Here is a 25,211-nt window from a genome sequence, read left to right as displayed (position 1 = left end):
TCACCTTCTAATCAGCCTATAACGACAGCAGCACTCTGGTGTAAAAAGCTAACCATATTTTCACCCACTTCCTGAGCTTACCTCGTCACATATTTCCTAAAAACTCTCCATGGGGTTTTTCTTTTTTTTTTTTTTACCAAGAATAAATCTCCACGTTTAAGAGCGTCTAAATCAGGAAGCTTGACACTGCAGAGCCAGAAAGAATGGAGACACTCAACAGTGCTGGCGCCAAGATAAACAAGCCAAGGAACACGAGCCGAGTGTGAGCCATAACAAGATGATTACGACGGTGGCAGCTAGTTACCATTTTCCTGATATGGAGTAAGGAGGTAGGTGCTGTGTCATGTGCTTCCTTCTGCTGCCAAGCTAGTAAAATCTTCCTCCTTTCAACAGGGCGGGGAATTAATACTTCAACTGAGGAGCAGTCATAATGGAAAAGCTTTAATGGGAAGGTATTAGATTAAAATTTGCATGATTGGAGCTATTAGAGATTTTACATTCTGGCCTCTCCTGGTGATCAAAAACCCAACTTCTCGACTCCAAACTTAAGTTTCTTCTGTCAAAGCCCATGTTTACCTTGAATGTGCTTACTACAACATACGACAGCGTTTTAAAAAGCTGTGTCAAACCGTAATCTTCTAAATGTGTTTGGTGGCTTAAAGAAGAACTGAAGCCAACATCTTGTAGTGTGAGCTTGAACTGAACTCCCCTGTGCCAGGTTCCAGGATAAGTGGCACTCAACCCCTACAGCCAAGGCCTCTATTCTGAAACAGTATGCATTTTAATGTATTGGGTTGGCACATGGCTGGAGTGGGGGGCTTATGGGCAACTGTGCTGTGTGTGTGTTTGTATCAAAATGTTTGTTTGTGTGTGCTGGAGAGAGAGGATGCTTTATTAAGACGAGTAGCGGCTGCTATTCACGACTGTAAGGCCCGTTTTTTGCCCTGTGTGACAGAGCAAGAGGATCGCCAAGGCAGCCGGCCTGTGCCCCCATGGTATGTAGACACTGTCGCTCTCATACACAAGGACAGAGAGGAGGGTGGACTCAAATGTGAGTGTGTGTAAGTGTGAGTGTGTGTGAGAGAGAGAGAGGAAAGGATGGAGAGAAGGAGAGTTTGGGAGAGTTTACAGGACGTCAGCTGCTCCCCCAATAAAACAAAAACATTTCATTAGCAACTAGCAACACAAAGCAGATATAAACATGGTGTCCTTGTAAACACTGCAGTGCCGATAAGAGACAAAGATGTCTTGCTTTTCTTTGCAGTGCTTTCAGTTCATGGCAACAAAACAAAGTCAGTTCACTGCGCATTGTTGGCTGGAAAAATGTAATGAAGTACCAAACTATATTGTCTTGTTCTTATTTACATTGTAACTGTAGACATTTGGGAAATCACTATATTCATTAAAACGGTTCTTTGTGAAGGGATTTTTTAAACCACTCAATCTAACAAAAGTGTCAATCATATGTCAAAACTCAATGCGATCATATCCTGTGACGTGACTGACTGGATGACTGTGTTAGTGTCGCCCAAAAGTGAGGGGACTTCCAAAGATCACACCCAGGTCTGTGACATTTTTTTCAACATAAAAGTAGGCTTGTTCCATTCTTAACTTCTCCAGTCTAGAAAGAAGGACATTTGAGAAGTTTGATTTCATGTGTTGAGTCAGGAAAGTTTTGGAAAGAAAATTTCAGATTTCTCATAATGAAGTCTTATCAACACAGTAGGTTTCACTTCTTTTTATGTCAATGCAAATCTCCACACAGCCACAATTAGGGGTGGGAATTGATAAGTTTTTATCAATGTCAATGCCATTGTCGATTCTGCTTATCAATCCAATTCCTTATCAATTCTTGAGGAAAATACTTTGAATTTGGAGAGGAAAAACGCTTTTCCTTTCCATGTTTCCTCCTGGTTGAAGGAGTTCTGCGTCGCAGTGTGTGACGTAATGCAACGTGCCGCGACGTGGCGTGCCGCGACGTTGTGCTGGGAAATTAATCGTTAAGAAGAATCAATAACATTTGAGGTGTACAATTCCAATGGAATTGGAACCGGTTCTAAGTCTGACCCGGTTTTCGATTCCCACCCCTGGCCACAATATTGCATCCTTAAATGTGATTTATTTTCACCAATGACCAAACTTGGGTTTTTACTATCTGATATTATTTTCTTTCTCTTTTACATCCTCAGTCAAAGTCCTCATCTCAACCCTACATGCACAGCCTTCACAGCCCTATATTACAAAGTACAAAGATGTGAATGGAATGAATGACAGCATACCCTTTAAAAAGTCACTTTAAAGAAATTCAGCTAAAGAAGTAGACCTTTATTTTTCCCTTTTTGATTAGCATACCATATTAATTGTTATTTTTTAGTTGCTTGGTTAAGTTTTTACTTAATACAAGGTAACCTTTTTTTAAGCTTTATTTGTATTTTATTAAGTGTTGTAATCTCATTCTCATCCCTGAGTTGAACTTAGGCTCAAATCTTCTGATGGTAGCAGAAAGGTGTTCATATGCAGTGTGTAGGTTTCTGACTGTGAGGGCTTGAGATGGTAAAAAAAAAAGGAATGGCACATACTATCATGACATCACAGTTTACCTGGAAATAAGATGCAACTTTAAATAATAAGAGAAATACCCATCGCCAGTCTGTGATTGTGTGCTATGTGTTGATGTTTCAAAAAGCAGGACTCGATGTTATAGAGACAAAATCAATAGAAGTTAATCCACCATGGGCAAAGTACTTGAGTTCATTTTCTGTGTCTCTCTTCAGTTGTCCTATCATTAAAGGTAAAAACATCCAGAAGTGTAATGTTAAAAAAAAGTCCTGTTTTCACCGTGAAACAACAGCGAAACCTACTGAAAGGTACCTGCAGCAAACCTCGAGCCAACTTTCCAACGGTACCCACATACCTATCTGACAAGTCAAACAAATACATGCCACTCTAAATTTGGATGCCAATTTCTTAAGCAATACTTAAGCTGTCATCAAAACAAATTCCAGCCACATACCAGTGAGACATCAGAGAGTCAGAAACTAATGGCAATTTGTTGATACAGGCAGAGGAAACGCTGTGCCCTATTATTGCATGTGGGATGACAACAGTGCCAGGCTAAAACCCACTCATTACAACCATTATTTCAAGGAAGGGTAAAGGACTACTGCTCATATCCTTTCATAGCTATTATATCCCATTCCAGTGCTATCCAAGCAGACAAAGACAGCTGTTGTCAACATGAAACGCAGAACGATTCAGAAAACAAAAGAACGTTACAACAATTGAAACAGAAACCAGACCTGTTCATCATTTCATAATATTTCTGCATTATTACAATTATTTGGCATTTGAATAAAGAACCTCAGCCTTTCTAGCCCATGTCTGCCTATCAGCCAACTTTCATTGCAATGAATGGATGTGATTTGGCACTGTGCTTCTGCAATCAGTGCTTCTTGTTTAAACTGACATAGATTTCTCACCCGAGCATAGTTCAGCCAAGAGGCAGAGCAGCCTCTCTAAAATAAACTCCGACAAAACTCTGAAATGAAGAAATTTTAAAAAACACAGACACACAAGCACATCTGAAAAATCTCAGTCTTAAGCACTCTTTTACCATCGCTGCCGGCTATGGCATACTGGCATCACATTATAAGGGGATTAATGGTTACTTCACAAACCGGGTGTGAAACAAAAACCACCCTGAATAACCACAGACAAACGAAAGCTGATCACAGGAGCGGGAGATGAGAGAAGAAAAGGGGGATGTTAAATCAACGAGATTTAAATGGGAGTTGCAGCAGTTGGATTTGTGGGGTTGATGGCTTTCCCTATCTGGGCGTCAAGCGCGTACCGTGGGTGTGCTTAAACAACATCCAAACATCCCCAAATCCCCCAGGCGCCTTTTGAGAAGCAAAAGAATCTGGGAAAGGGACTAGAGGAGGAAAACAGAAGTGGAGGTTAGGGAGGGTGAAAGAGGGAGATATAGAGTGTGTAATACGGAGGGAGAATCAATGGGTGCCCCCACGGCAAATAAAAGCCATGACATCATCGTATGGCAAGGAGCAAGGAGAGACCAGGGCACCCACAGTCGCCCATTCTGCCTCTCGGGGCCCATCCTCAGGAATGGATAAGAAGCGAACAATGCGCTCTCAATGAATGGGATCCCAAATCCCACAGGAGGAAAACAAATCACTAGTGGGAACGGGAGAGGGCGAGGGAAAGATGGAGAAAGAGACAGAGAGAGATGGAGGGAGAAAGGGAGACCCTTAAAAAGATGTGCACACAAAGACACAAAGCATCTTGGGACATGTAGAGCAAGGCAAGTAGAGTTTGAGACAAAGCCGCCTTTGTCCCTGCGGACTGGTGGGTGGCTTGGTGTGAAGGATTTGAACGTGGTAGCGTTTACATCAGAGCTCTCCAATATATTGATCCAGCCATGTAATCCCTGAAACGATAAAAGGAGAGGTTGGATGTACTCTGGGAGTGTTGTTTGTTGGGTTTACATGATGTGGGAGGCAGGAACAGGGCTTTATGTAACTTGTCAGGGGAGCTTTGAGCTGCGTTCAAAGTTTGGCCTGCTGCTGCTGATGCCGGTTTGACAGAGACACGTGAGGCGAGGAAAGATGTTCAGAGAGCGTCTGATCACAGCAACTCCTCGCACAAGTCAAAATAGGATGTTTAATTGCATTCCCCCTCTCGTGGTGTTGATAAATAAAGTCACAGCCTTCACCGGGAGAGCTCAATATGTGTGTGTGAGTGTGTACATGTGGGTGTGTGTGCTTTCAAACAAAGAGCTTCCGTTCCTCCGTGATTACAGCACTGCTGTTGTAAGCCAGAACAGAGAAAATAAATTAGAATCACAAGGAGAAAAGTCTTTCATGTCTGATGCTTTGATAACAAGAAAAAACAAGCAGGTTTCCCACAAACTAGAATTAGTTGGCTGATAATCTGAAGCGAGATTGGAACAACTTGACACTAAAAATTCAGACAACAAATAGAGAATTCTCAAAAATGAGTCATATATTAAAAAAAAAGACTACTCAAAGTACTGTGTTATGAATTTATTTTTGAAATCGATCAAAAACAAGAAGCTGGAATAAGAGGCAGTGCATGTGTTGTTGAGGAGGGAGAACACAAATGTAAAAAAGTCAAAGCCGCTGTAACACTCTGAGATGGCAGAAATACTTGAATGAATGAGCACAATTAACAGCAGGACTTCTATGATGCTTACAGACATTCCTCTTGTGAGAAATGGGAAATAAGAAGCAGCTGGAGACATCATTTACAGCCCACATTTTACTGAAATACTCCGGCGTCACATCCATCAGAAAAAAGTCAGGAAAAGAAAGTGTTTCCCAGGAGCTGAAAGATGAAAAGTTGAGAAACCATAGTCTCACTTTTTCAAGATATCGATTTTTTTTCTGCACTGTGACATTTAAAGAAAGAACAGTGTGCCGTTTAGATGCAGGAAATATACTTTTTAATATTGTTTCGATTGAAAAGACCTTAAAAAAAAGCTTAGGCTGAGCTAGGATTATCCTGGGTTCAGAGCCTTTGAGTCAAAAATCATTGCCTGAGAGTCAGACACACTAAAAACGACCTCTGCCAGCTCAGAGGTGCTGACCCTGACCTTTAACCTCTGACATCAGTGTAAAAGGTTTGAGTAAAGTTGCAACTGGTGGTTTTCATGATTGATTATCTTTAAACTGATTTTTTTTAAAAAGGTGGAAAAATGTCCAAACAGTAAATCACAATTTCCAGCAGCCCAACTAGACTTTCTAGTCTACTACTCTACTAGCAAATTCTCACATTGAAAAAGCTAGAATAAAATGTCTTGTTACTCTAGCTCAATAAATTAATAAAACAATCACTTGGTTTTTAAACTATTATTGATTTATTTTACGACAAAAAACTAAAGATTAGATTATTCATTTCAGCGCTCACTTGTTAAAATTTTAATTCCTCAATATATATATATTTTTTACCATGTGCTTAAAAAAATGCAATCTTTGTTATTTTTAAAGCTCCAAGTACCGAAATGCATCAAAGCTTATGAAAAACAAATCCACAGCCATATTTTCAACCCAAAGCTGCCACAAGCAAAGGAGAGAGAGCCTCTGTGGGTGATCGATGAAGATGAAGAGATGAAGAGAGGAGAGGGAGCACCAGTAAATAAAGAAAAACAGTGAACCGAAAAATAAGACGTTATTTTCTGATTATTTCACAGTGGTTATGCCCTGAGGAAACTATAAATTCATCCACATCTCAGGAAGGAGATGTGAACTTCAGTTTGCTGCTGAAGATGTGCTTCTTCCTGTGTGTCTCTCTGCTCTGCCCTCTGTCACAGCCACTACACCACTAACGGCCCTTTTCCACTACACAGTTCCAGCCCTACTCGACTCGACTTGGCTCTACTCGACTCGACTCGGTTTGGGTACCTTTCCCACCAACCCGAGTACCGACTCACGGTGGGCGGGGTAGTCATAACACAGCTGCGCGAAACTGCGTCCACGTCATTTTGAACGCGACACAAACACAACAATCACAAACAATGGAGGACATGGAGGCAATGGTGTACTTGCTGCTCGGTCTGTGTCTTTTTGTCGCAGGCCGAGCGGAGAAACTTTGAGACATTGTACAGTACTGATGTCGTTTTTAAAAAATGGCGGGTTTGATTTGTGTGTTGGGCGTCGCGCTCATGACTCTTCGGTGACAACATTCTCTGACCAATCAGTGGCCGGCAGTCCGTCGACGTCCCCTTTTAATAACGGCTCAGCTCGCTTGGAACCAGAGCAGAGCAGGTATGAAAAACTGGTATCTGACACGAGATACCGTGGAAACTCAACACAAACCGAGTAGAGTTGAATCAAGTCGAGTAGAGTAGGGCTAAAGGCTGATTTATACTTCTGCGTTGAATCAACGGCGTACCCTACGCCAGGGGGTCCGCGTAGCTCCCGTACCTACGCCGAGGCCTACGCACGTAGCTGACGTGCACCTCCTCCAAAATGTAACTCCCTGTAGAGCCGACGCGGACCTCAAGCCCTGTGATTGGTCCGCTCGGCGGCTTTGTATTTCCTGCATTTACAACACTTCCGGGATCCCGGACATCGGCCGCACATCGGCTGTGTATTTCATCTCCTCCTCTCTATTCTTCATGTAATCATGTCTGTATGATAAACAGCAACATGTATCAGCTGTAGATTAACATAACACGCTCTGAATCTCTGTGGAAAAGTAAACAGAGATCGTAGCGGGGCAGGAAGCAGGCGACCGGCTATCAGAGAGACCGCACTGCCCTCTAGTGTTTCGGCGGAGAATTGCTGCGCGACACAGACACACCGACGCACAAGTATGTGGGCCTCAAGTCCGCGTCAGCCCCTGCTGCGTAGGGGAGACGCAGAAGTATAAATCAGCCTTAAGACGGGCCGGGGGAAAAGGTCCAAAAGTGTTCTCATTTACAGGTCAGTAAAAACTGACATTTTGTGAGCTCTGTTTTACATCATCAATATCAAACTTAATGTAGAGGAAATATTTTTTTTTGGTTACTAAGATTTCAAAGTTTAAATTATTTTGCCATTCATCAGACGTCTCGTAACAGTAAGTAAAAGGTTGGAGTGTCTTTAGTGACTGTTTCTGTATTAACACATTGAGATCGCTGGAAATAACTAAATGAATGAGTTCTGGGTGCCAAGGAGTTCATTTTCTGCTGCTGTGGTATTGAAACAGGTATCCCTTTTGTTTGATTTTTACTAGTATCCTACAGAAGTTCAAAATTCAGGTATCATGACAACTCAGATAGTGATTGAAAAATAACACAGGACTAAACCAAGCGGCAACCTCCGGTTTAAAAATATGAGTCCAATGCGGAAGTGCTAAAAACTACAGTTCATTGAGGATCCGCTTGAAGCTGGCTCCTGAAGTACCGGAAACCACATACACACCAATTCAAAGCTGATCTTTACAGGAGTAAACACTTTCACAGCCTGGTACAAAAGACACTGTAGGGGGGGGGATTGTTTTCTACGAGGCAATTTCGAAGACATTGAGATTATGAGTCTTCCAATGAGAGGCACAGCTGACTTGACTGACAGGCGGGAACACTGTAGCTGTTGGCGAGGAGTCTCAAAGCCCGCCTCTTTACGTCACAATTGCTCGACAGCAGCAATATGGCTGCTGACGAGCGATTGGCCTCAAAACAGCGCTTCAGAAACGGATGGGTGATGTCACGGATACTACGTCCATATTTTATACAGTCTATGACATTTTCAGGCTCATTATCAATGACTTTATGTGACCCTGTCAGGAAATTGGTAAATCTGTGAGAAAGTTGTTCTTCGTCACAGATTCTGGTTGAGTATACTGAAGCCATCGAAGGAACATAAGGCAAATATGTCTGGGATTCTGTCTTAAAGCTGTATTTACTAAATTTTTCCCTTTTGCGGTTTGGAACTCAGAAGAGCTTTGCTTTATCAATTCTTATCAAGTCTGTCTGAAGCTATCAGCAACACATTTCCTTTGAAGTCTGAGCCAGCATATGGAAGCTACACTAGCTTACTAGCTCCTGCCCCTGTGCCTTTGTGGCCTGCCTCATCCACAATAAATATTGAAATCGGCGGTGTCTGCCTTGCAAGTGGATGTTCTGTATTATAAATGTCATCTTACCCTTGGTCGGCGGAGCAGCGGCTCGCTCTAATGCCACAGGACAGAGACACATAAAGAGAGTGAGACACCAGCACTGGCGAGGGATTTCAACTTTCAGTCTCATCAAAGCAGCATCAGAGTGTCTGCGTGCATGTTTATGAATAAAAAAGAAGATGGAAAGAAGAGGGCTAAAATGATAGTGCTAGAGGGACACAAAAGGAAAGAGAAGAGAGGAAGAGAGCCGGCACTCTGTTTCACCATACGTTCAGGGTGCCCCGAGCTCACAGCAGTCTTTTATACAACAAACAGAAGCATGGTATCAGTAAGTCTCATTGAATCTTTCTTCAGACATCTTCAAGCCTCTAAAAGATATTTCAAATGAACCAGTCTGAAAGGGTAAAGACGTCCCTTTGCAAGCAGGTTAGGGGCTTCAAATTAAAGCTTTACTGAACTAACTTGTCTTTAGCAGCCACTGCCTGCTAAAGACCTCTAAAAGTTTCCTCTACACAAAGTGTGTCGCCTTGCTTTTGCATACTTCAGGATCAAGGTGTCTCAAGCAATCAGCTTTCCATCAAATGGTTTATCATTACCATTGCCAGAGAGTATTTTAAAAACAACAACAACAGAGGGAACTAGCTCCTTTTAGATAACTTTCAAAAGTTTGAAATGCACTCATTAAAAACTATCATTTCCCCTCCTGAGTTTCTTCTTTGAAGCCACTCATCTACTAATAACTCTAATACTACTCGTGACTAATTATTTTGTTGATTAACCGTAAATTTAATTTCTTGCAAGCTGACTCGTCTAAGTTAAGAAAAAACATGTAAAACAGTCACGAATTCAGCACTATTTATCTATCATCACTAAACCACGGAGTCTGCCGGTAAAAAATGCCAAATTGGTTTACCAAGTGCAGCTAACATTAGCAGAACTAACACCTCTAGCACTTTGTCCTTGCAGGCTAAAGTCCACATGCCTGTGCTGGCTACACATAGCACCAGTTTAATCAGACACAGCCTACATACAACTTTAGTTATGTTTTGGAGATCAAAATACTGCTGAACCGCTTTGTGCTAGGAAACACTATCTGTCCACTGTGCTTGTTTACATCCGTGTAGTAGAGCATCAAGACAGTAAGGCAGTACATGTTTACTAGGGGTGCAACGGATCAAAAAACTCACGGTTCGGATCGTTTCATGGTTTTGAGTCACGGATCGGATCATTTTTCTGATCAGCAAAAAAAAAAAAAGAAAGAAAGAAGACAAGACAAATATAACTTTGTCCTCCATTTGTTTTGTAAAACACTTGTAAACGTTTGCCCATTAAATAAAAACAACATTCAACTCAAAATTTACTGCATGTGCAAAGCACCCTATCTGTGGGCCCAGTCCTGCCTCATTCACTGCATTTCATGGCATGGCAAGTGAAGGAGCAGAGGATCTTCAAAAGTTTCATTCCATTCTTCTTTCAATCGCTGATTTTTACAGTCCACTTTTCCTTGGGCTGCAAACTTGGAACACAATGTTTTCGTGCATTCTAGGGTCCTACAGCTGGCAAAGTGCCAATATGCGAACTGCTCCATAAACGAAAGTGAAAGTTAAAAATTGCACTCGCAGCATTGGACTCGACCCAGTAACAGCCTGTCTGCGTATCGTTGACATGGAGACAAGTCCCGGTAAATACGCAGTGACCCGACCAAAACACAGAGTGAAGGAATAACAGTTCGGGGGCCACAAATAGGCGGCCGGATGCGGTCCGCAGGCCGCCTATTGACGGCATCTGGTCTAGAGGATGCGCGATGGAATTTCATAACGTGGCTCAAGCACATTCAGCATTCACTGTATTTCACAGGGAAACCAAAATGCTCCCATACATGTGACTTACAAGATGCAGGAGGGTTTTCAAGTTCCTCTGCTCCTTCACTTACCATGACTACCGCTGTGCTTGACGAGTGAGTGTGGATTGAACATGCGGTCATCACGTGAACACGTGAATTTTTTTCTAGCGCGGCAATTTCGAAGATATTGAGATTATGAGTCTTCCAATGAGAGGCACAGCTGACTTGATTGTCAGGCGGGAACACTGTAGCTGTTGGCTAGGAGGCTCAAAGCCCGCCTCTTTACTTCACAATTGCTCAACAGCAGCAGTATGGCTGCCGCCGACGATTGGCGTTTAATCGTTTAATCGACTGAAGACGCACATCCCTAATTGCTGCTGCACAAAAGACTGTCACAAGTAAATGAGTTATTATTGCTTAGCTGCTGATTCTGAGACCAAACACTTATAAATAAGACTAATAGCTCTGTTATGACTAACCTCAAAGGTATATGCTGTTTTATGTTTGCTAATAATCTCATGCCAAAGTTTGATTATATCTTAGCAATTTGCTTGTTCCTATTTAGCCTATTTGTTTTGTATATGTTTTGCTTATTAATGGTCTATATCAAGTGAGTAAAATTAAAAAAAATAAAATAATAATAATAATAATAATAATAATAATAATAATAAAAATACATGTATTTATATAGCACCTTTCAAAACACAGTTACAAAGTGCTTCACACCAAGGGTACCAATAGACAGGGAGATTAAAATAGCATTAAAAGCAAGGAAAAACATTAGGTGTAGGACCTGAGTTGTTAAAAGTGCGTGAAAAATACAGTGAGGTTGTGCTGAAATTACAGTGAATAAAACAATTGAGCCAATCAAACAGTAAAACTGGATTAAAAATAAAACAAATTAAAAACAAAACAAACATTAAAATCAGCTCATTTGTTCTATATTTTATACATGGTAATACATGTACAGTATGTTGACTACAGTGGTTTATAGTGTGTAAATATTAGCATATTACATGCAAGAAAAAGTGCTCACTTATCCAGGCTTTAAGATGTGTTTAGATGTGTACAAACATCTTAACCTACATAATCATGTCATTTTGTTGTGGTTTCTATCACTTCCATTCCACTGCATCTCACTGAGATGTATTTTACCTCTGCCTGAAGCATCACAGATATACAAAGAGGGAGAACCTACATAACAGCTTAAAGTGAAGTGTAAAATGTGGTGTGTTGTTATCTTTCCAGCCAGGAGAAAAAGCTGCACACACCAGTTAGCGGGCAGCAAGCCATGTGCTGGTGTTTTTTCTTACTTCCTTCTTTTCAGCACAGCTCTATCCCACAAAGACCAAACCTCTGCAGACAAAACACCTCAGAATTAAAAATGAGTAGATTGTGTTCTTCTATTTCAAGGTCTGCGCAGTTAGAAAAAAACTAAATCTGATTATCTGCAGTCTGCATAGCGTGCTTTGAAAAATAAAAATAAAAACCTATTAAAACTCAGATAAAAGCACAGATTCTTGTTGCTTTGTGTGCACTGATGAATAGAAAACTCTGCTCACCATTAATAACTACGACTGGATGCCTGGGGTTAAGAGGCAGCCTTACCACACTACCATTATTACCACTACTATACTGCCATTAATTCACAGCACACAAGTTCCACAATGAATTGCAGAGGACGTATACATGAATTCCCCCTCCCCACTCTCCTCTACATGTTTTCTCTTTGTTGTCACCTCCCCCAGCCTACACTTCACCTTCATCCTCTGCCACTGTCATCTCTTCACTGTCATCCTCATGCTTTTCTCGTCTTGTTTTCTCTATTCTTCGTCCTTCCTATAACCTTCCCCTGCATTCCCATCTTCCTCTTCCTATCCCATCCTCAAATCCAGTTTCTTATCTAACATTATTTTTCTTTTGACAGCAGATCACTTAAGTCTTTTTCTGTCTCAGCAGCCTCTCCTTTGGAATAACAATCATGCTATGCAACAGGTCTCGTGTTGTTCCTGTTGAGCAAGGCCCAATTCAAACATCCTTATAAGGATCAATTTGAGATCTGAATCTTGATACATTTAGAGGTAGGTCTGAGGTCATTTACCTGGGTGAAAATGTACTGCAATGTAAACTCAGGACAGTAACTTTCCAGAGTAAACAGTTAAAGTTCAGCACAGGGAAACAGCTACAGGGTTGATAGACAACTACTGCATAGAAGCCAATTATCTCTATTTCAAAACGTGTTCTTCTCAACTATTTTTAGACGGAGTAGGAAATACTGTGAAAGGAATACACTGACATTAATATTTCAGCTGAAAATGAAAAGAATATATGTACATTAGGAATTAGTTGACTATCAGGCATCTGCTCACTGGCATCAGCAGACACAAGAATTACTAATCAGTCAGACAATTTGCAACCCCAATTTCAAATAAGTTGGGTCACTGGAAAATGTTGATATAAACAGACTTTGATGGTTTGTAAATAATTCAAACCTTATATTTAATTAAAAATATAGCAAAGACAACATATCCAATGTTTTTAGTGTTTGATGAAAATTAAATGATCATTTTCATTTTGATGCCAACAACACGTTTCAAAAAAAGTTGGTTCAAGAACAATAAAGCACTGAAAAAGTTGGGTAATGCTAAAGAAAAAAACAACAACTGGAGGAACATCTAACTAATGAGGTTACTGTGGAACAGGGTAGCAACAAGACTGGGTATGAAAATGACATTCCAGAGAGGCAGAGTCTCTCAGAAGTAAATATGGGAAAGATTCACCATTATGTGAGAGACTGCGTGAGCAATAATTCAACAAGTCCAGAATATTGTTTCTGAGCGTAAAACTACAAAGAATTTGTGGATTTCACCAACTACAGTATATAAAATCATTAAAAGATTCAGAAAATCTGTAGAAAGTAAACCTCTCTACAAAAAGGATGAGGATGATAACTGATACTAGATGGACATGATGCAGAACACAGGTGACTTCTGAACCCATTTAAGATGGACTGAGGCAATGTGGAAATTGGGGGTTGTAATGTAGGCCCACAATGTCAACGACGGGGAAGCTGTCAACACTGACAGTTGGCAGTGCATCAGCTGTTTAACGCTGACAGTCAACAGCACGCCATTGTTTAACAGCATAAAAATGTAAATCTATGTAAGTGTTATTATTTTGTAGATATTTTATTGGTACCTTTTATTTAGACCTTGATTTAGTTACTTGTGTTTTCCTGCACCTGTTACACAAGTAGTAAAATGCCACTACATTTCAACAATAATTTATTTACGTTATGTGTTGTTTGTTACGTTTTCTTTGGTGATTTTGAGTCATGCTTTAAGGGAGAATGAAACATTAAAAATAGTCACCAGTTTTGTTATTTAAAAAGGTGATAAACTGTTTCAAACAGCAATTAAAAACACTATACACAGTATGATTTTGGACGGTACATGATAAGCCGTGTTAACATGTGCTCAATTCTCAGTGTTTTCTGATTGTTTTCTTAGCTTTACACCTGTCAGATACTCAGAATATAAATTACGGTTTAATCGACTTGAAAATGAGTCACTTAGGAACATCCCTAATATACATACACTAAAAACAGTCCACTCATTTCTCAAAATGTGCCTTCTAACATCTCTTCCACAGTTTCTGTTGATAGACTGTCAGCCACATATTGTTTGGTGAAGGAGATATGACGCTCCCTTCATTCTGCCCCTTCCTCCTCCTCCTTCTCCCCCTTCTCCTCCTCCTCCTCCTCCTCCTCCTCCTCAGGGAGAGTGCTAATGAAGCAGGAGGCTGGTCAGATGGGAGACTCTCTGACTCTCCACTTGGGTTCCAAGCAATCAATAATATACAGACGGCCACCCTCGCCTTCCTCTCCTTCTCTTTCATTTTCTTTCCCTTATCCTCTTCATCTTCATTATTTTACTCCCTATGTTGCTTTGTTTTATTTGTTTGCCCCTCCTCTTCCTCTCCACCTAACTTCTCGCCTCAATCTGACCTCTCTTACCTTTAATCCTCTAGTGTTTCCCTTTTTTGCAAGTTGTGCCTTCCCCTCTCTTTAAGTCAGTTAGCAGTGAGAGTGTTTCAAATCTGCGAATTAATTAGTATGACACTTGCAGAATTTCATCTCTGTTCGCAGCTAATTTACTTCTCAGTCAGTGCAGTGTTTTGACATTGCCGAAGTTGTGTGGAGAAATTCTAAAAGAGTCTGAAAGAAAACAAGCTTGCTGTCAGGAAACTCCAATCAGAAAACACTGATGGAAATAGAAGGAAAAAAAGCAGCTATGCACTCTCAGACTGCTTTAATACAAAGTTAAACGAGGTATCCTATCCATCTCTTAGATACTTCACTGCCCCTGAGGGATGTTACCCAAACTGTGAGACAACAGTGCCCCCTGCAGTCCAACTGAGCATGTGCACATCAGTAGTGTTCAGTGAAGTTGATCCCTCCACTTTGAACCAGCCTTGTTTTAGCCCACCAGCTATCTCCTCCCACAAGGGGAATGGTGTAAGTGGATTTAAATAAATTAATGCCTCTTTTGCTTGCCTTGGGAGCACACAGCAGAAAATAGTCCCAAAACAAAAAAGAAATTCGACTGCTATCGCATTCACAGAGATAAAGAAAAACATATATTTTCTCTAGCTATCGCCTATAGGCCTGTGTTTAAGGGAAGAAGCAATTTGAATATGTCATGCCTAATTCTACGTTAAGGCTGAGCCGGCATTCTCCGGGGATGGAATACAAAGCAGCGTGCAAGAAAGACACTTGACTAGTCAGCTGGAACAACCCTATCCAGGCTCCGGGGATAATCAGTCCCACCATTTTGAGACTAAAACTGCTTTAAAAGAAACCAAAGCCTGAGGACCATTGCTGAAAATTGTCTGTACCAACTGCCAAAGAAAAGCAGCGCTTTGTAGCATTTACAATCTGTAGATATATTGCAGATTTCTGCCAAAGCATCATCATCACTTGGTTAATCTTATGTCCCTAAGTTTGTATTCATACTTGAATTGATTATTAGAATCAAAACGTTGAAGTGTGGATGAAATATTTCAATCTAGTTACACACTTCAAAGGATGGAAAACATTTAGTGTGAGAAAGAAACCGCCTTTTGAGTTCTGAGTCCTTTTTGCTGCAGCGGCAGAGTGATCCTTCTCCCAGCGGAGGAGAAAGAAATGAGTGAGGGAGGCTCATGAGATCTTGGCTATTAGAGTAACTACAGAGCATTAGCTAATTGGGATCCAAACAAACCCTACTGAATGCAAATGAATGGGAAAAGAGAAACGCTACAGTGAAAATGTAGAGTCAGAGACTGTATTTGCATCATGTATCAGAGTGCTTTTCCTTACACGTTCTTAGAGCTCATTAGGATGCTGTACAAAAGTCCTAGTATAACACTTTAGTTCAAACTGATTCCACATTCATTGAACGAGTATTTGTATTGTAAAGAAGCACATCTAATCATCACTAATGACCTCAAAAATATTGTAAACAAAGCATTGATACTGTGAATAAATGGTTGCAGCTCGGTGCTAGTTACAATCCCGTCCAATTCTTGCAACAGAGTCTGTGTCTCAGGAGAACAAAAAGAACCCTGGAGGTTTCAGATAACAAGCTCCCTGATCTCTGGTCTTTACACTACAGTTACTCTGCAGCCAGATGTACTTCTACCTCTGGGTCAAAACAGACACCAGCGGGATTACTGTCTAATAGCAGAGAAAGAAGGACAGATTGGAGATGCTTCTCATTTGGCGTAAACACATAAAGTCCCCCGATTACAGTTGAAAATAAGCGTTTTGTTTCCAGTCAGTGTGTTCAAAATGGATGATGAATGTTAAGAGAAGCAGAACAATGAGAAATGGCAGTATATGTGTGTGTGTGTTTGTGTGTTTGTGTGTATGTGTGTGTCGGTTCACACCTCTGAGTCCTCTCTGCGGAGTCCCAGTTGGAGGACGGCACTGGGAGACTTGAGTCTGGCTTGACTGGACTGGGCCATCTGCAGGTTTAGCTGCCAGCCAACATACTCCAGCTGAAACACACAAACAGAGCCAGTCTGTCTTTGATTTGAACATAGTTGTGATACAACCTCACATTCCAATTTAATATAGACACTTTTCAAAGGCTTTATGAAATCTCTAGAGAAGCACTGTTCCCAATAAATAAAGCAGGAGCAGATTTTGGGAAGAATTGTGTACTTTTGTGTGTTTCATTTGTGCTCATTATGTTCCTATTTGACCTAGATTTATTGTTTTGGATTCAATTATACTCTCTGGTTCTTAATTTTCAAAGCACTCTGCATCTGTTAAGACTAATTTCATTTTTACCCTTTCATTCTTCACATACAGAAATTCTCACTTAATCATATGTTTGCCTTTGCAATTGATAGACTGACCTTCAAAATATCACTGTATCCTATAGCAGGGGTTCCCAAACTTTTTAGCCCGAGTCCCTAAAAATATAGGTGCCACAGACTTGCGACTCCCACTGTCCCTCCAAGTGATTAAATGTTGCTTCATACTTCATTTAGCTCTGCTGAAAATTAGACGACATACATGCATAGGTGGCTGTGTTTCCTGTGCTGCTGTGAATTAACCCTTTTGCTACTGATGCTTTGTTAATTAACTGTTAACCCTAACCTTAGGAGTCATCTGGCAACAAAGAATGGCAGGAAACAAATCATATTTCTTATTTGAAGGTTATTTTTCAAATTTAGCTACTATTATTGTTAATTTCTTTCACATAATGGGTAAAATATGCAATTACCAGTTTACTTTGAAAACAACTAACGATGCTGGAAGACAAATGTGACCTCCCCCATTAGTGTCTCAAGATCCCCCAGGAGGTCCCAACCATAGACTGTATAAAATATGGACTTAGTATCCGTGATGTCACCCATCTGTTTCTGAAGAGTTGTTTTGACGTTATGATCGTCGACGGCAGCCATATTGCTACTGTCGAGTGATTGTGGCGTAAAGAGGCGGGCTTTGAGCCTCCTCGTCAACAGCTACAGTGTTCCCGCCTGTCAATCAAGTCAGTTGTGCCTCTCATTGGAAGAATCGTAATCTCAATATCTTCGAAATTGCCGCGTTAGAAAAAAACTTGTCTCTTATACCAGGCTGTAAACATGTTTCTTTTTTTTGTAAAGATCGGCTTTTTTGAATTGGCGTGTGTTGTTTCCGGTACTTCTGGAGCCAGCCTCAAGCGGATCCTCGATGAACTGCAGTTTTAAACATTTCCACATTGGACTCATATTTTTAGACCGGAGATTGCCGTTTGGTCCCAACCCACACTTTGGGAACCCCTCTCCTATCGTACATAAAGTTTTTTTCTATTTAGATCCCAATTAGCTTCAGCATAGCAGAAGCTATTCTTCCAGAGGACCACAGGTTGAATTTTTCAATACAATACATAACAATGTATACATTCTCATTCTACATACATAAACAATCAAAATTGAACAAATATACACCCAATCTAAGGTATATAAAGACAATAACTGACAACTCATCAAAACAAAATCAAAAAAAGCAGACACATGCTTTGACTGAACCTATCATCAACTAAATAAACATTTTCAACCTAAAAAGCCTGGAGAACCTATTAAAAGTTGATATGATTTACCAAAGTTTTTTTCTGCTGGTTATGTCCCTTTAGTGATTTTTTGAAGATATATTGAGTGTTTTGTTGTTAAATTTCTTTTAGAAGGGAGTTCTATTCTAGCATTGCTCTGTACGTTACAAAACGTTGAGATGATGTGGTTTACGATTTAGGTAAAGTAATGTTTCATCAATATTCTCAAAACCCTGAAACATTCAGTTTATTTTAATATTAGACAAAGAAAATAAGCAAAACAACACAATTAGAAACCTGGCACCGGCATATGTTTGGCATTTTTCTTGAAAATAAACAACTAATCGATGACGGTAATTGTCACATTATTTTCTTTCGACAAACCAAAATGGTAAATGTAGTCTTTATTTAGCACTTACTCAAAGTGCCATTCACACCATAATACTGAAAACACAGCTATTAAAAGAAATGTTGGTTTCAATATCTTACCCAAAAGTATTTCAACGTGTGGCCTGGAGGAGCAGGGTGATTTCAAACCCAGAAAAATAGGATCAAACTTTTGAAATGGAGTGTTCAAAAGTTTTAAAAAGCTTGTTTCCCAACCATGTATGGAACAAACGACCCTATAAGCAAGCCTGACATGACTTAAGTGTTGCGTCGCCATTATAGACATGAAGATCTACTGCTGCAAAACTTTGCTTAATCTTCCAAAAGTTTTTAGTTACCTTGCCTCTGAGCTGCAGGTGGCCAGACTATTACTCTCAGTCTCGGTCCACTGTGGCAGTGTGATAGATTAGCAGCACTGAGTCAAGGCAGGGCAGTTAAGTGTTTTATGATGCGTAGAGAGGCCGTAATAATAAACCATGTGTGACTTATCGAGTCTGGATGCTTCCACAGCATCGGAGGACAGGTGTGAGGAGGGTGAGGGCTGGGCAGCATTACTCACAAAGGAACAACATCCACATTAGCATGAATAAACAGCACAACTTTATGATGTGTTACTTATTTTACTGTCAGTATATCTGAATCCATTTAAACTAAATAATCAATTAAACAATTATAATGTTTCTTTCAATGTATATTTCCTGCCCCATCAGATGTGTGTATATATATTTAGTAGGTGTGTTGTCTGGCATTTGTAACAATACAAGTCATGGTGCTCTTCTCTGTACATCAAAGCTGGAGGTGTGAGAAAGAGTCACAAACTCCAAACAAGGGATGTTCGAATTTAGTCGAGTAACGATTAAATCTCAACACCCTGACCAGTTGGCACCAGAATTACTAGTCGGAATGCAAGGAATGAAAGCTGGTGGTCGTGGCTCTGCTAATGTTAGCCAAACTGGTAGTTCAGACTGTAGTTGGGTGTCTTTGGGACAGCTTTAGTTAGGTTATCCTTTTATTTGTCTGACAGAACATTTTCAGTCAGTGTCTTATGTCTCATCAGTAGAGGCCTGGTATTGTGGTGTTCCTCAGGGTTCTGTCCTGGGTCCCCTGTTGATTGCCATGTAACAGCTCCTCTGGGGCATCTTATGAAAACTATTGAGGTTTAAAGTTTTAAGTGTTTCCTATCATTGTAATTAAGGATTGGGATCATACATTTTATTGATAATGATACCATTATCAAACCTCCTTAATAATCTGAGTTTTTATTGATCCCACTATCGATACATTACTATTATTTGGAAGAAAGAGGACAATGCCTTTCTAACATAGCTGGTTTTGCTTTTATTGATGACGTTTTATTTACCCTAACCTTTACCTTAAAGTCATCGTCGTGACCCAACCTTGAACAGATCATAATGTGACCTTATTTCAGCTTGCTTAGTTAGCTAACTAGCTTTGATCATAACAATTTTAACACAAATGTTAACATTGTATTACTTTGTTATCTAATAGCACTTGCTACAAAGTTTGAGTGTGATTACCATGACTACTTTCAGTGGAGCAAGATGACTGTTTCTCAGCAGCAGCAGCAGCAGAGTTCATAGTTTTTTCAACCCCGAAGACAGTCGGGGGTGCTGCATTTTGGTCTAGTTTGATGCACTATGCTGATATCCTTGGCCAAAGAGGTTGTGTTACCCCCTTGCAAGAAATTAAATTGCACCATTAATTGTATTTCTGTCCTTCTCATTACTTTTTGCTGTGGTAAAAAGTAACCAACTTCAGACCTCCTCACACATCTAGCCCTCCTCACAAGCAACTGAACACCAGAATTCTTATTTTGATGCAATCTGTTTTATAAAAAATAAAATAAAAAATCAGACAGCCAATGTATGCTTGTGCACCAGTGATTTATTTCAAACAATGTGACGCGACTAAAAATCTAAGGTCAGGTCATAGGAAACACAAGACGTGATAGCAAAAATCAATAAGCTCAAACTTAGAAGAAAAGTGAAACTGGGTCCTTAATGGAACCAAGTTTTTACCACAAATCATATTCTTCTGTGTGTGCCTTTTAAACTCCAAGATGTCTCTTATTTTTCGGTTCTACTTGACTGTGTTAACTGCATAAAAGCTTGGATGGCAGATCATTTTCCCCAGCTTCACACTGACAAACAGAGGTTTTGATCTCTGCGGTCATCTTGCTCTGAAGGGGATGAGAGGTCTTGGGGTTTTATTTTCAGCCCTGTGCAAGGTGTCTCAGTATAGGAGGAGTCAGTCTCTGAGTCTGGACCAGCATTTTAATGTTTCAGTTGCTCCTCTAATACCATTTAAGAAACATCACTAAACTCAAGCTTGTTGTGTCAAGCTGGAGATGACTGTTCATACATTTGTTTAAGCAGTGCACCCTTGAACTGCCTGCAAATGGTCTGGAATGCTACTGCAACGCTCCTGACATAATCATCTAAACAGCCTCATATAACATTGATCTTTACCTCTTTGCTCGGACTCCATTCAAAGTGCATAGAAGCACATGCTTCAGAAACCATATAACACCTGCCTTTGTAATCTTCCTATACCTGCTTTTTATGTAGCTGTTTGTATTATATGTCTGTTGCAACCTCTCTGGTTCGCCTCTGACTCTTTTATTGTGAAGCACTTAGAGACATTTGGTATTGATTTTAAGGCGCTGTCTGAATACACCTTTACTTACTTTAGCTGACTTTATTCACCCATGTAAGGGGAGGCATGGACACTTAAATAAAAGTAAATAAATGCAAAACAATCTATACTGTATATGCACAGGAAGGGATTCAAAAGCAAAAAAATATGAAGTCAAGGTACTTAGATGCTCTATAGGATAAAGTATCTGCATAAGTCAGGTTGTATTTGCATGTTAACTGTCTTGCATTTGTTGAAAGAAGTTGTTTTTTGCCTATGGATTGGAAAATGCGCTAACTAAGCACCATAAATTACTCTCAAATCTTAATGCACATTTGCAAGTCATGTCAATGGTTCATTCTTGGATCATGGCTCATGCACTTGTTGCAATTATTGAGGCAAATTTCTCTTCAGTTTGCTTTTTTGTTTTATAACCACATTCATGCACTTTAGTGATACTTGTTAGAGTGAAAGAGCAGGTGAGCATTTCATTGTTTACCACGTAGAGCTCATATTAGGAACACATAAAGTGTCAGTCAGTGTTAACTTGTCTCTTGAATGGAAAAGGTCAATATTACAAATTAGACCCTAAACTTAAAGTCTCAAAAACCACTACTCAAAACCCCTGACTGAACAGAAAGAGTGGATGAGCCATCCTATACATGTAAGTATTGTATAACTCCCTGTTGCCAAAGTCAAAGCTATAGCAGAGGTCGCCTGGAGGATCAATGTCTGTCACGACCTTCTGCTGGCGGCCATAAATTCATGAGAGGAAGAACTATTACTGCAAGACCAAGGCAGGTGAGATGTCTAAATGTATGATGGTGGAAATTGTTCTCACATAATATGATTGATGCGTACAGGCTGCCTTTTTGTTCTGCGTTAGATCTTAATCCCCTTGACTTTAAAAGGAGCGCTGTTTGAAGTGTCACTGCTTAATCAAACTACAGAGAGAAACAAGTTTTCAAATTAATGTGACAACTTGTGTGATCTGTGGAAGTACTCTTTGTAATATACACAGCTGGAATGAAATCGGGTAAAAGCAGGTCAGTCTTAATATGGATTTTTGATTCTCAATTTAGTATCAAGTGACTATAATGCTTAAAACAGCATGAATACTAGGCTATAATTAATCTGGGGGTTTCAGGGAGTGGATTCATCTTACACTTTTGACAAAATCTAATGGTATAAGAACCACAAAGTTAAACCTGTTTATATTAACCTTACCTTCTTTGGGGCAAATATACTGTGCTTGAGTTTCTCCACCAGCTCAGGTCCAGCAGTAGCCCAGGTTTGAGAGAACATCTCAGCTTTGTCTGGGTCCAGATGAACCGCCTCGAGCTGCTGCTGCAGAGCAGCCGGCTTCACGTTATGATACACGGCCTACAGAAGAGAGGAGATAAAGGTCAGATTGGTAACTGTGTGATCAATCCTACTATGAGCTAAGCTTTACGGGTGAAGCTGATCACTTTACAGTACTTATCATTTTTACTATTCACACCCAACTAATCATGGCTATGTACAACAATTTGTAATACAACAGTGACCCCAGCTGGTGAAATGTGCTCACAATGTAATCTACTGAAAGCCACAGGAGCTTCAGAAATAACATATTCAATGTGTCACTTTCTATCTCTGTCCTTTTGGTGGTACTGTAGTTAGATTTTCCCAAAGAAAATATGTAATAAATTAAAAAATGATATTTAAAATCCAAGGTCACTGTGGTTGTCTCTTGCAGGCAGAGCTGCAATGATTAACAGGGTTGTTTTTAACTATCTCTTCAATCACCAACTGTTAAAGCAATTGCTTAAGTTAAGTCATTTTCTTACTGAAATAAATCAAAATTATTGGATTCAAGCATCTTAAATTTTAATATTTGCTGGTCTCTTTACTCTTGGTAACAATTAACTGAACATCTTTTGGGTTTTAGACAAAACAAGGCATTCGGCTGCATCATCGTGGGCTCACCTGCAACCCCAAACAGGATAGATGGTAAAGATGATGTATGGATGGGATCTTGAGCTCAGAAAAAACTGATCCTCATTTCTACTTCTCTTCAGATGTTTTATAAACCGAACAACTGTCAATTAAAAGGAGAGCACCTGCATCGCTTCTCAGATAATAAAAAAGCCCCTGAGGGTAACAATAAATGAAAAGAAATGGAATTGATGGTTGAAACTAATTTAAAAATTGGGTCATAGTCATTATATATCTCCTCTTTACAGCAAAAGCAGAGGAAATTTCCATATGGTGTCCTGTTAACGTGGTCTCCTTTATAACATCCAATACAAAATCTATTGAACAAGAGTAAAAGATATACAAGACATCAAGACGAAATGGCAACCAATGGATTCAGCTTTTCTATCACCTCATGATCAGATACAAAATTAAAATGAAACTAACAGGTGACCACTCCTCACCTGCTCTAGTATGAAGGCAGCAGTTTCCAGGACTAGATTGAGAGCCTGTTTATCCAATGAGAGAGCAGTCTGAAGTTTTTGTTCCTCTTCTTCACTGAATGTTCGCTCTTCCTGTGAATATAGAGGTCACAGATAGTGTGTGGGTTAAAGAGGCTGAGATATGAGCAACAATTTAAACTCATTGCAGTGCAACATTTTTCATGTTATAGGGGTTTTCTCTGGGGGAGGCTGCAGACAAGCAGAATACGATACTTTTAAATAATGACAAAATCATTTCCTGATCTTGACTGAGTCATACAACAGAGCAGGATCGTATTGCTTAACAAGAACACAAAAAACAACGATACTGGTTGATTTGACTAACTGTGATTTGTGTGAATATTCAAGGTAAAATTCCAAACATTTGAGAATCAAACATGTAAACTAAAATACCTATACTGTATTTGTTCATGTTTGGGCGATAAATAATTATGAATAGGCTGAACACAATAGCTGTTGGTAGTAGCTAACCAGTTCTTCATTACTTACTCAATCTGTTTTGCTCTACATATAATAAACCAATCAATCTAAAAATAAGCATATAGTGTACCTGAATGTGTTCATGAATACACCATCATCACAGCAGGAGTATGACCAGCATTGGTGTTACACCTTTGCTTCTATATGTCAAAATGCCCATTACTGTAAATATTGTTATTTCACTATTTTATTCTAATTTCTGATTGAAAGTCAAACATTAAAATAAAGCAAAGCTGGAAGACAAATTGTCCTTTAAATTAATGACTGACGAGCTACGCTAAACCCAGAATGATCATCAGTGCCAGGCATGTGTGTGCATTCATTAGAGCCGAGTCTGACTGATGCTCCAGTAACTCATTATGCATGCCCCCGTCTCTCCGCCACGACAGCTTTGCAGCACAAGCCTCAAAAGCCTCTTGTCTTTTGCACGGATCACATTGTAGAGCCTCTGTACCTTCAGATGAAGCTTTTGTATGATGCGAGAGATCAGTCTGGAGAACTTGTTCACATCAATCGCATTGATGAAAGTCACCGCTTCTTTTATGCTGTTGGAGAGAAGAGTGGAAAGTGTTGATGACAGTGGTGTAGGAAGTATTCATATCTTTTAGAAGAGACACAGATGCAGGGTTCAGTGAATATAAAATGGAGTCCTTGCAACAAACACGCATTAACTATAAAAACACAGCTGTAACAACATACAGCATCAGGAAAGAATGGAGCTTTTCATCCATCAATTGTAGGAGGTTCAACAGGATACATAATAGCACAAGTGCGAAAAGAGAGAGGAGTGCAAGCTACCTTGAAGAAATAATGCTTCATGCCTTATTTAATAAGCGACCTATATGCTCATTAAAACTATAAGTACCAGCACTTGTATCACTTTGTAACTGTAAGTGAGTTCAGAAGTAGCACTTCAACAACTTTTCATACTTTATTTATGAGTCTCCTTAAACCTGATTCTGAACATGAGTCTTTTAGCGTTACATCACCAATAGAAATTAAAACTCTTCTTCACTTACAACCAAAAAAGAGCATCCTTGAAAATGAGAATCCACACAGTTTGTGATTCCTTCATTTAAGGTTGGTTTTGCAGAAACACTACATCTCTACATTTCTAACATAGCATGTCCGAAATTTTAATTCATGCTTTTATTACAAGCCGCATCGATTGCT

The 25,211-nt window shown here is 39.8% G+C and overlaps 1 protein-coding gene across 3 annotated transcripts in view; it reads right to left on the bottom strand.

Annotated features, from left to right (window-relative positions):
* The window catches only part of commd10 (COMM domain containing 10), an 85,935-nt gene that overhangs the window by 59,081 nt on the left and 1,643 nt on the right, over positions 1–25,211 (bottom strand). For 2 of the 3 annotated variants that reach the window (XM_034691024.1, XM_034691022.1), the window contains exons 2-5: positions 24,493–24,583; positions 23,520–23,630; positions 22,327–22,482; positions 16,406–16,516 (exon numbers count right to left, since the gene is read on the bottom strand). In XM_034691024.1, coding sequence (XP_034546915.1) covers positions 16,406–16,516; positions 22,327–22,482; positions 23,520–23,630; positions 24,493–24,583 — 469 coding nt within the window. Of the gene's footprint in view, positions 1–5,122; positions 5,362–16,405; positions 16,517–22,326; positions 22,483–23,519; positions 23,631–24,492; positions 24,584–25,211 lie in introns of those variants that run through there. The other variant, XM_034691023.1, reaches the window with a different exon arrangement.

This window comes from Notolabrus celidotus, chromosome 9, assembly GCF_009762535.1.
Source record: "Notolabrus celidotus isolate fNotCel1 chromosome 9, fNotCel1.pri, whole genome shotgun sequence".
NCBI classification, from domain to species: Eukaryota; Metazoa; Chordata; class Actinopteri; order Labriformes; family Labridae; genus Notolabrus; species Notolabrus celidotus.
Note: the sequence above shows the minus strand (reverse complement) of the source record. Positions and strands in the feature narration are given on the sequence as shown.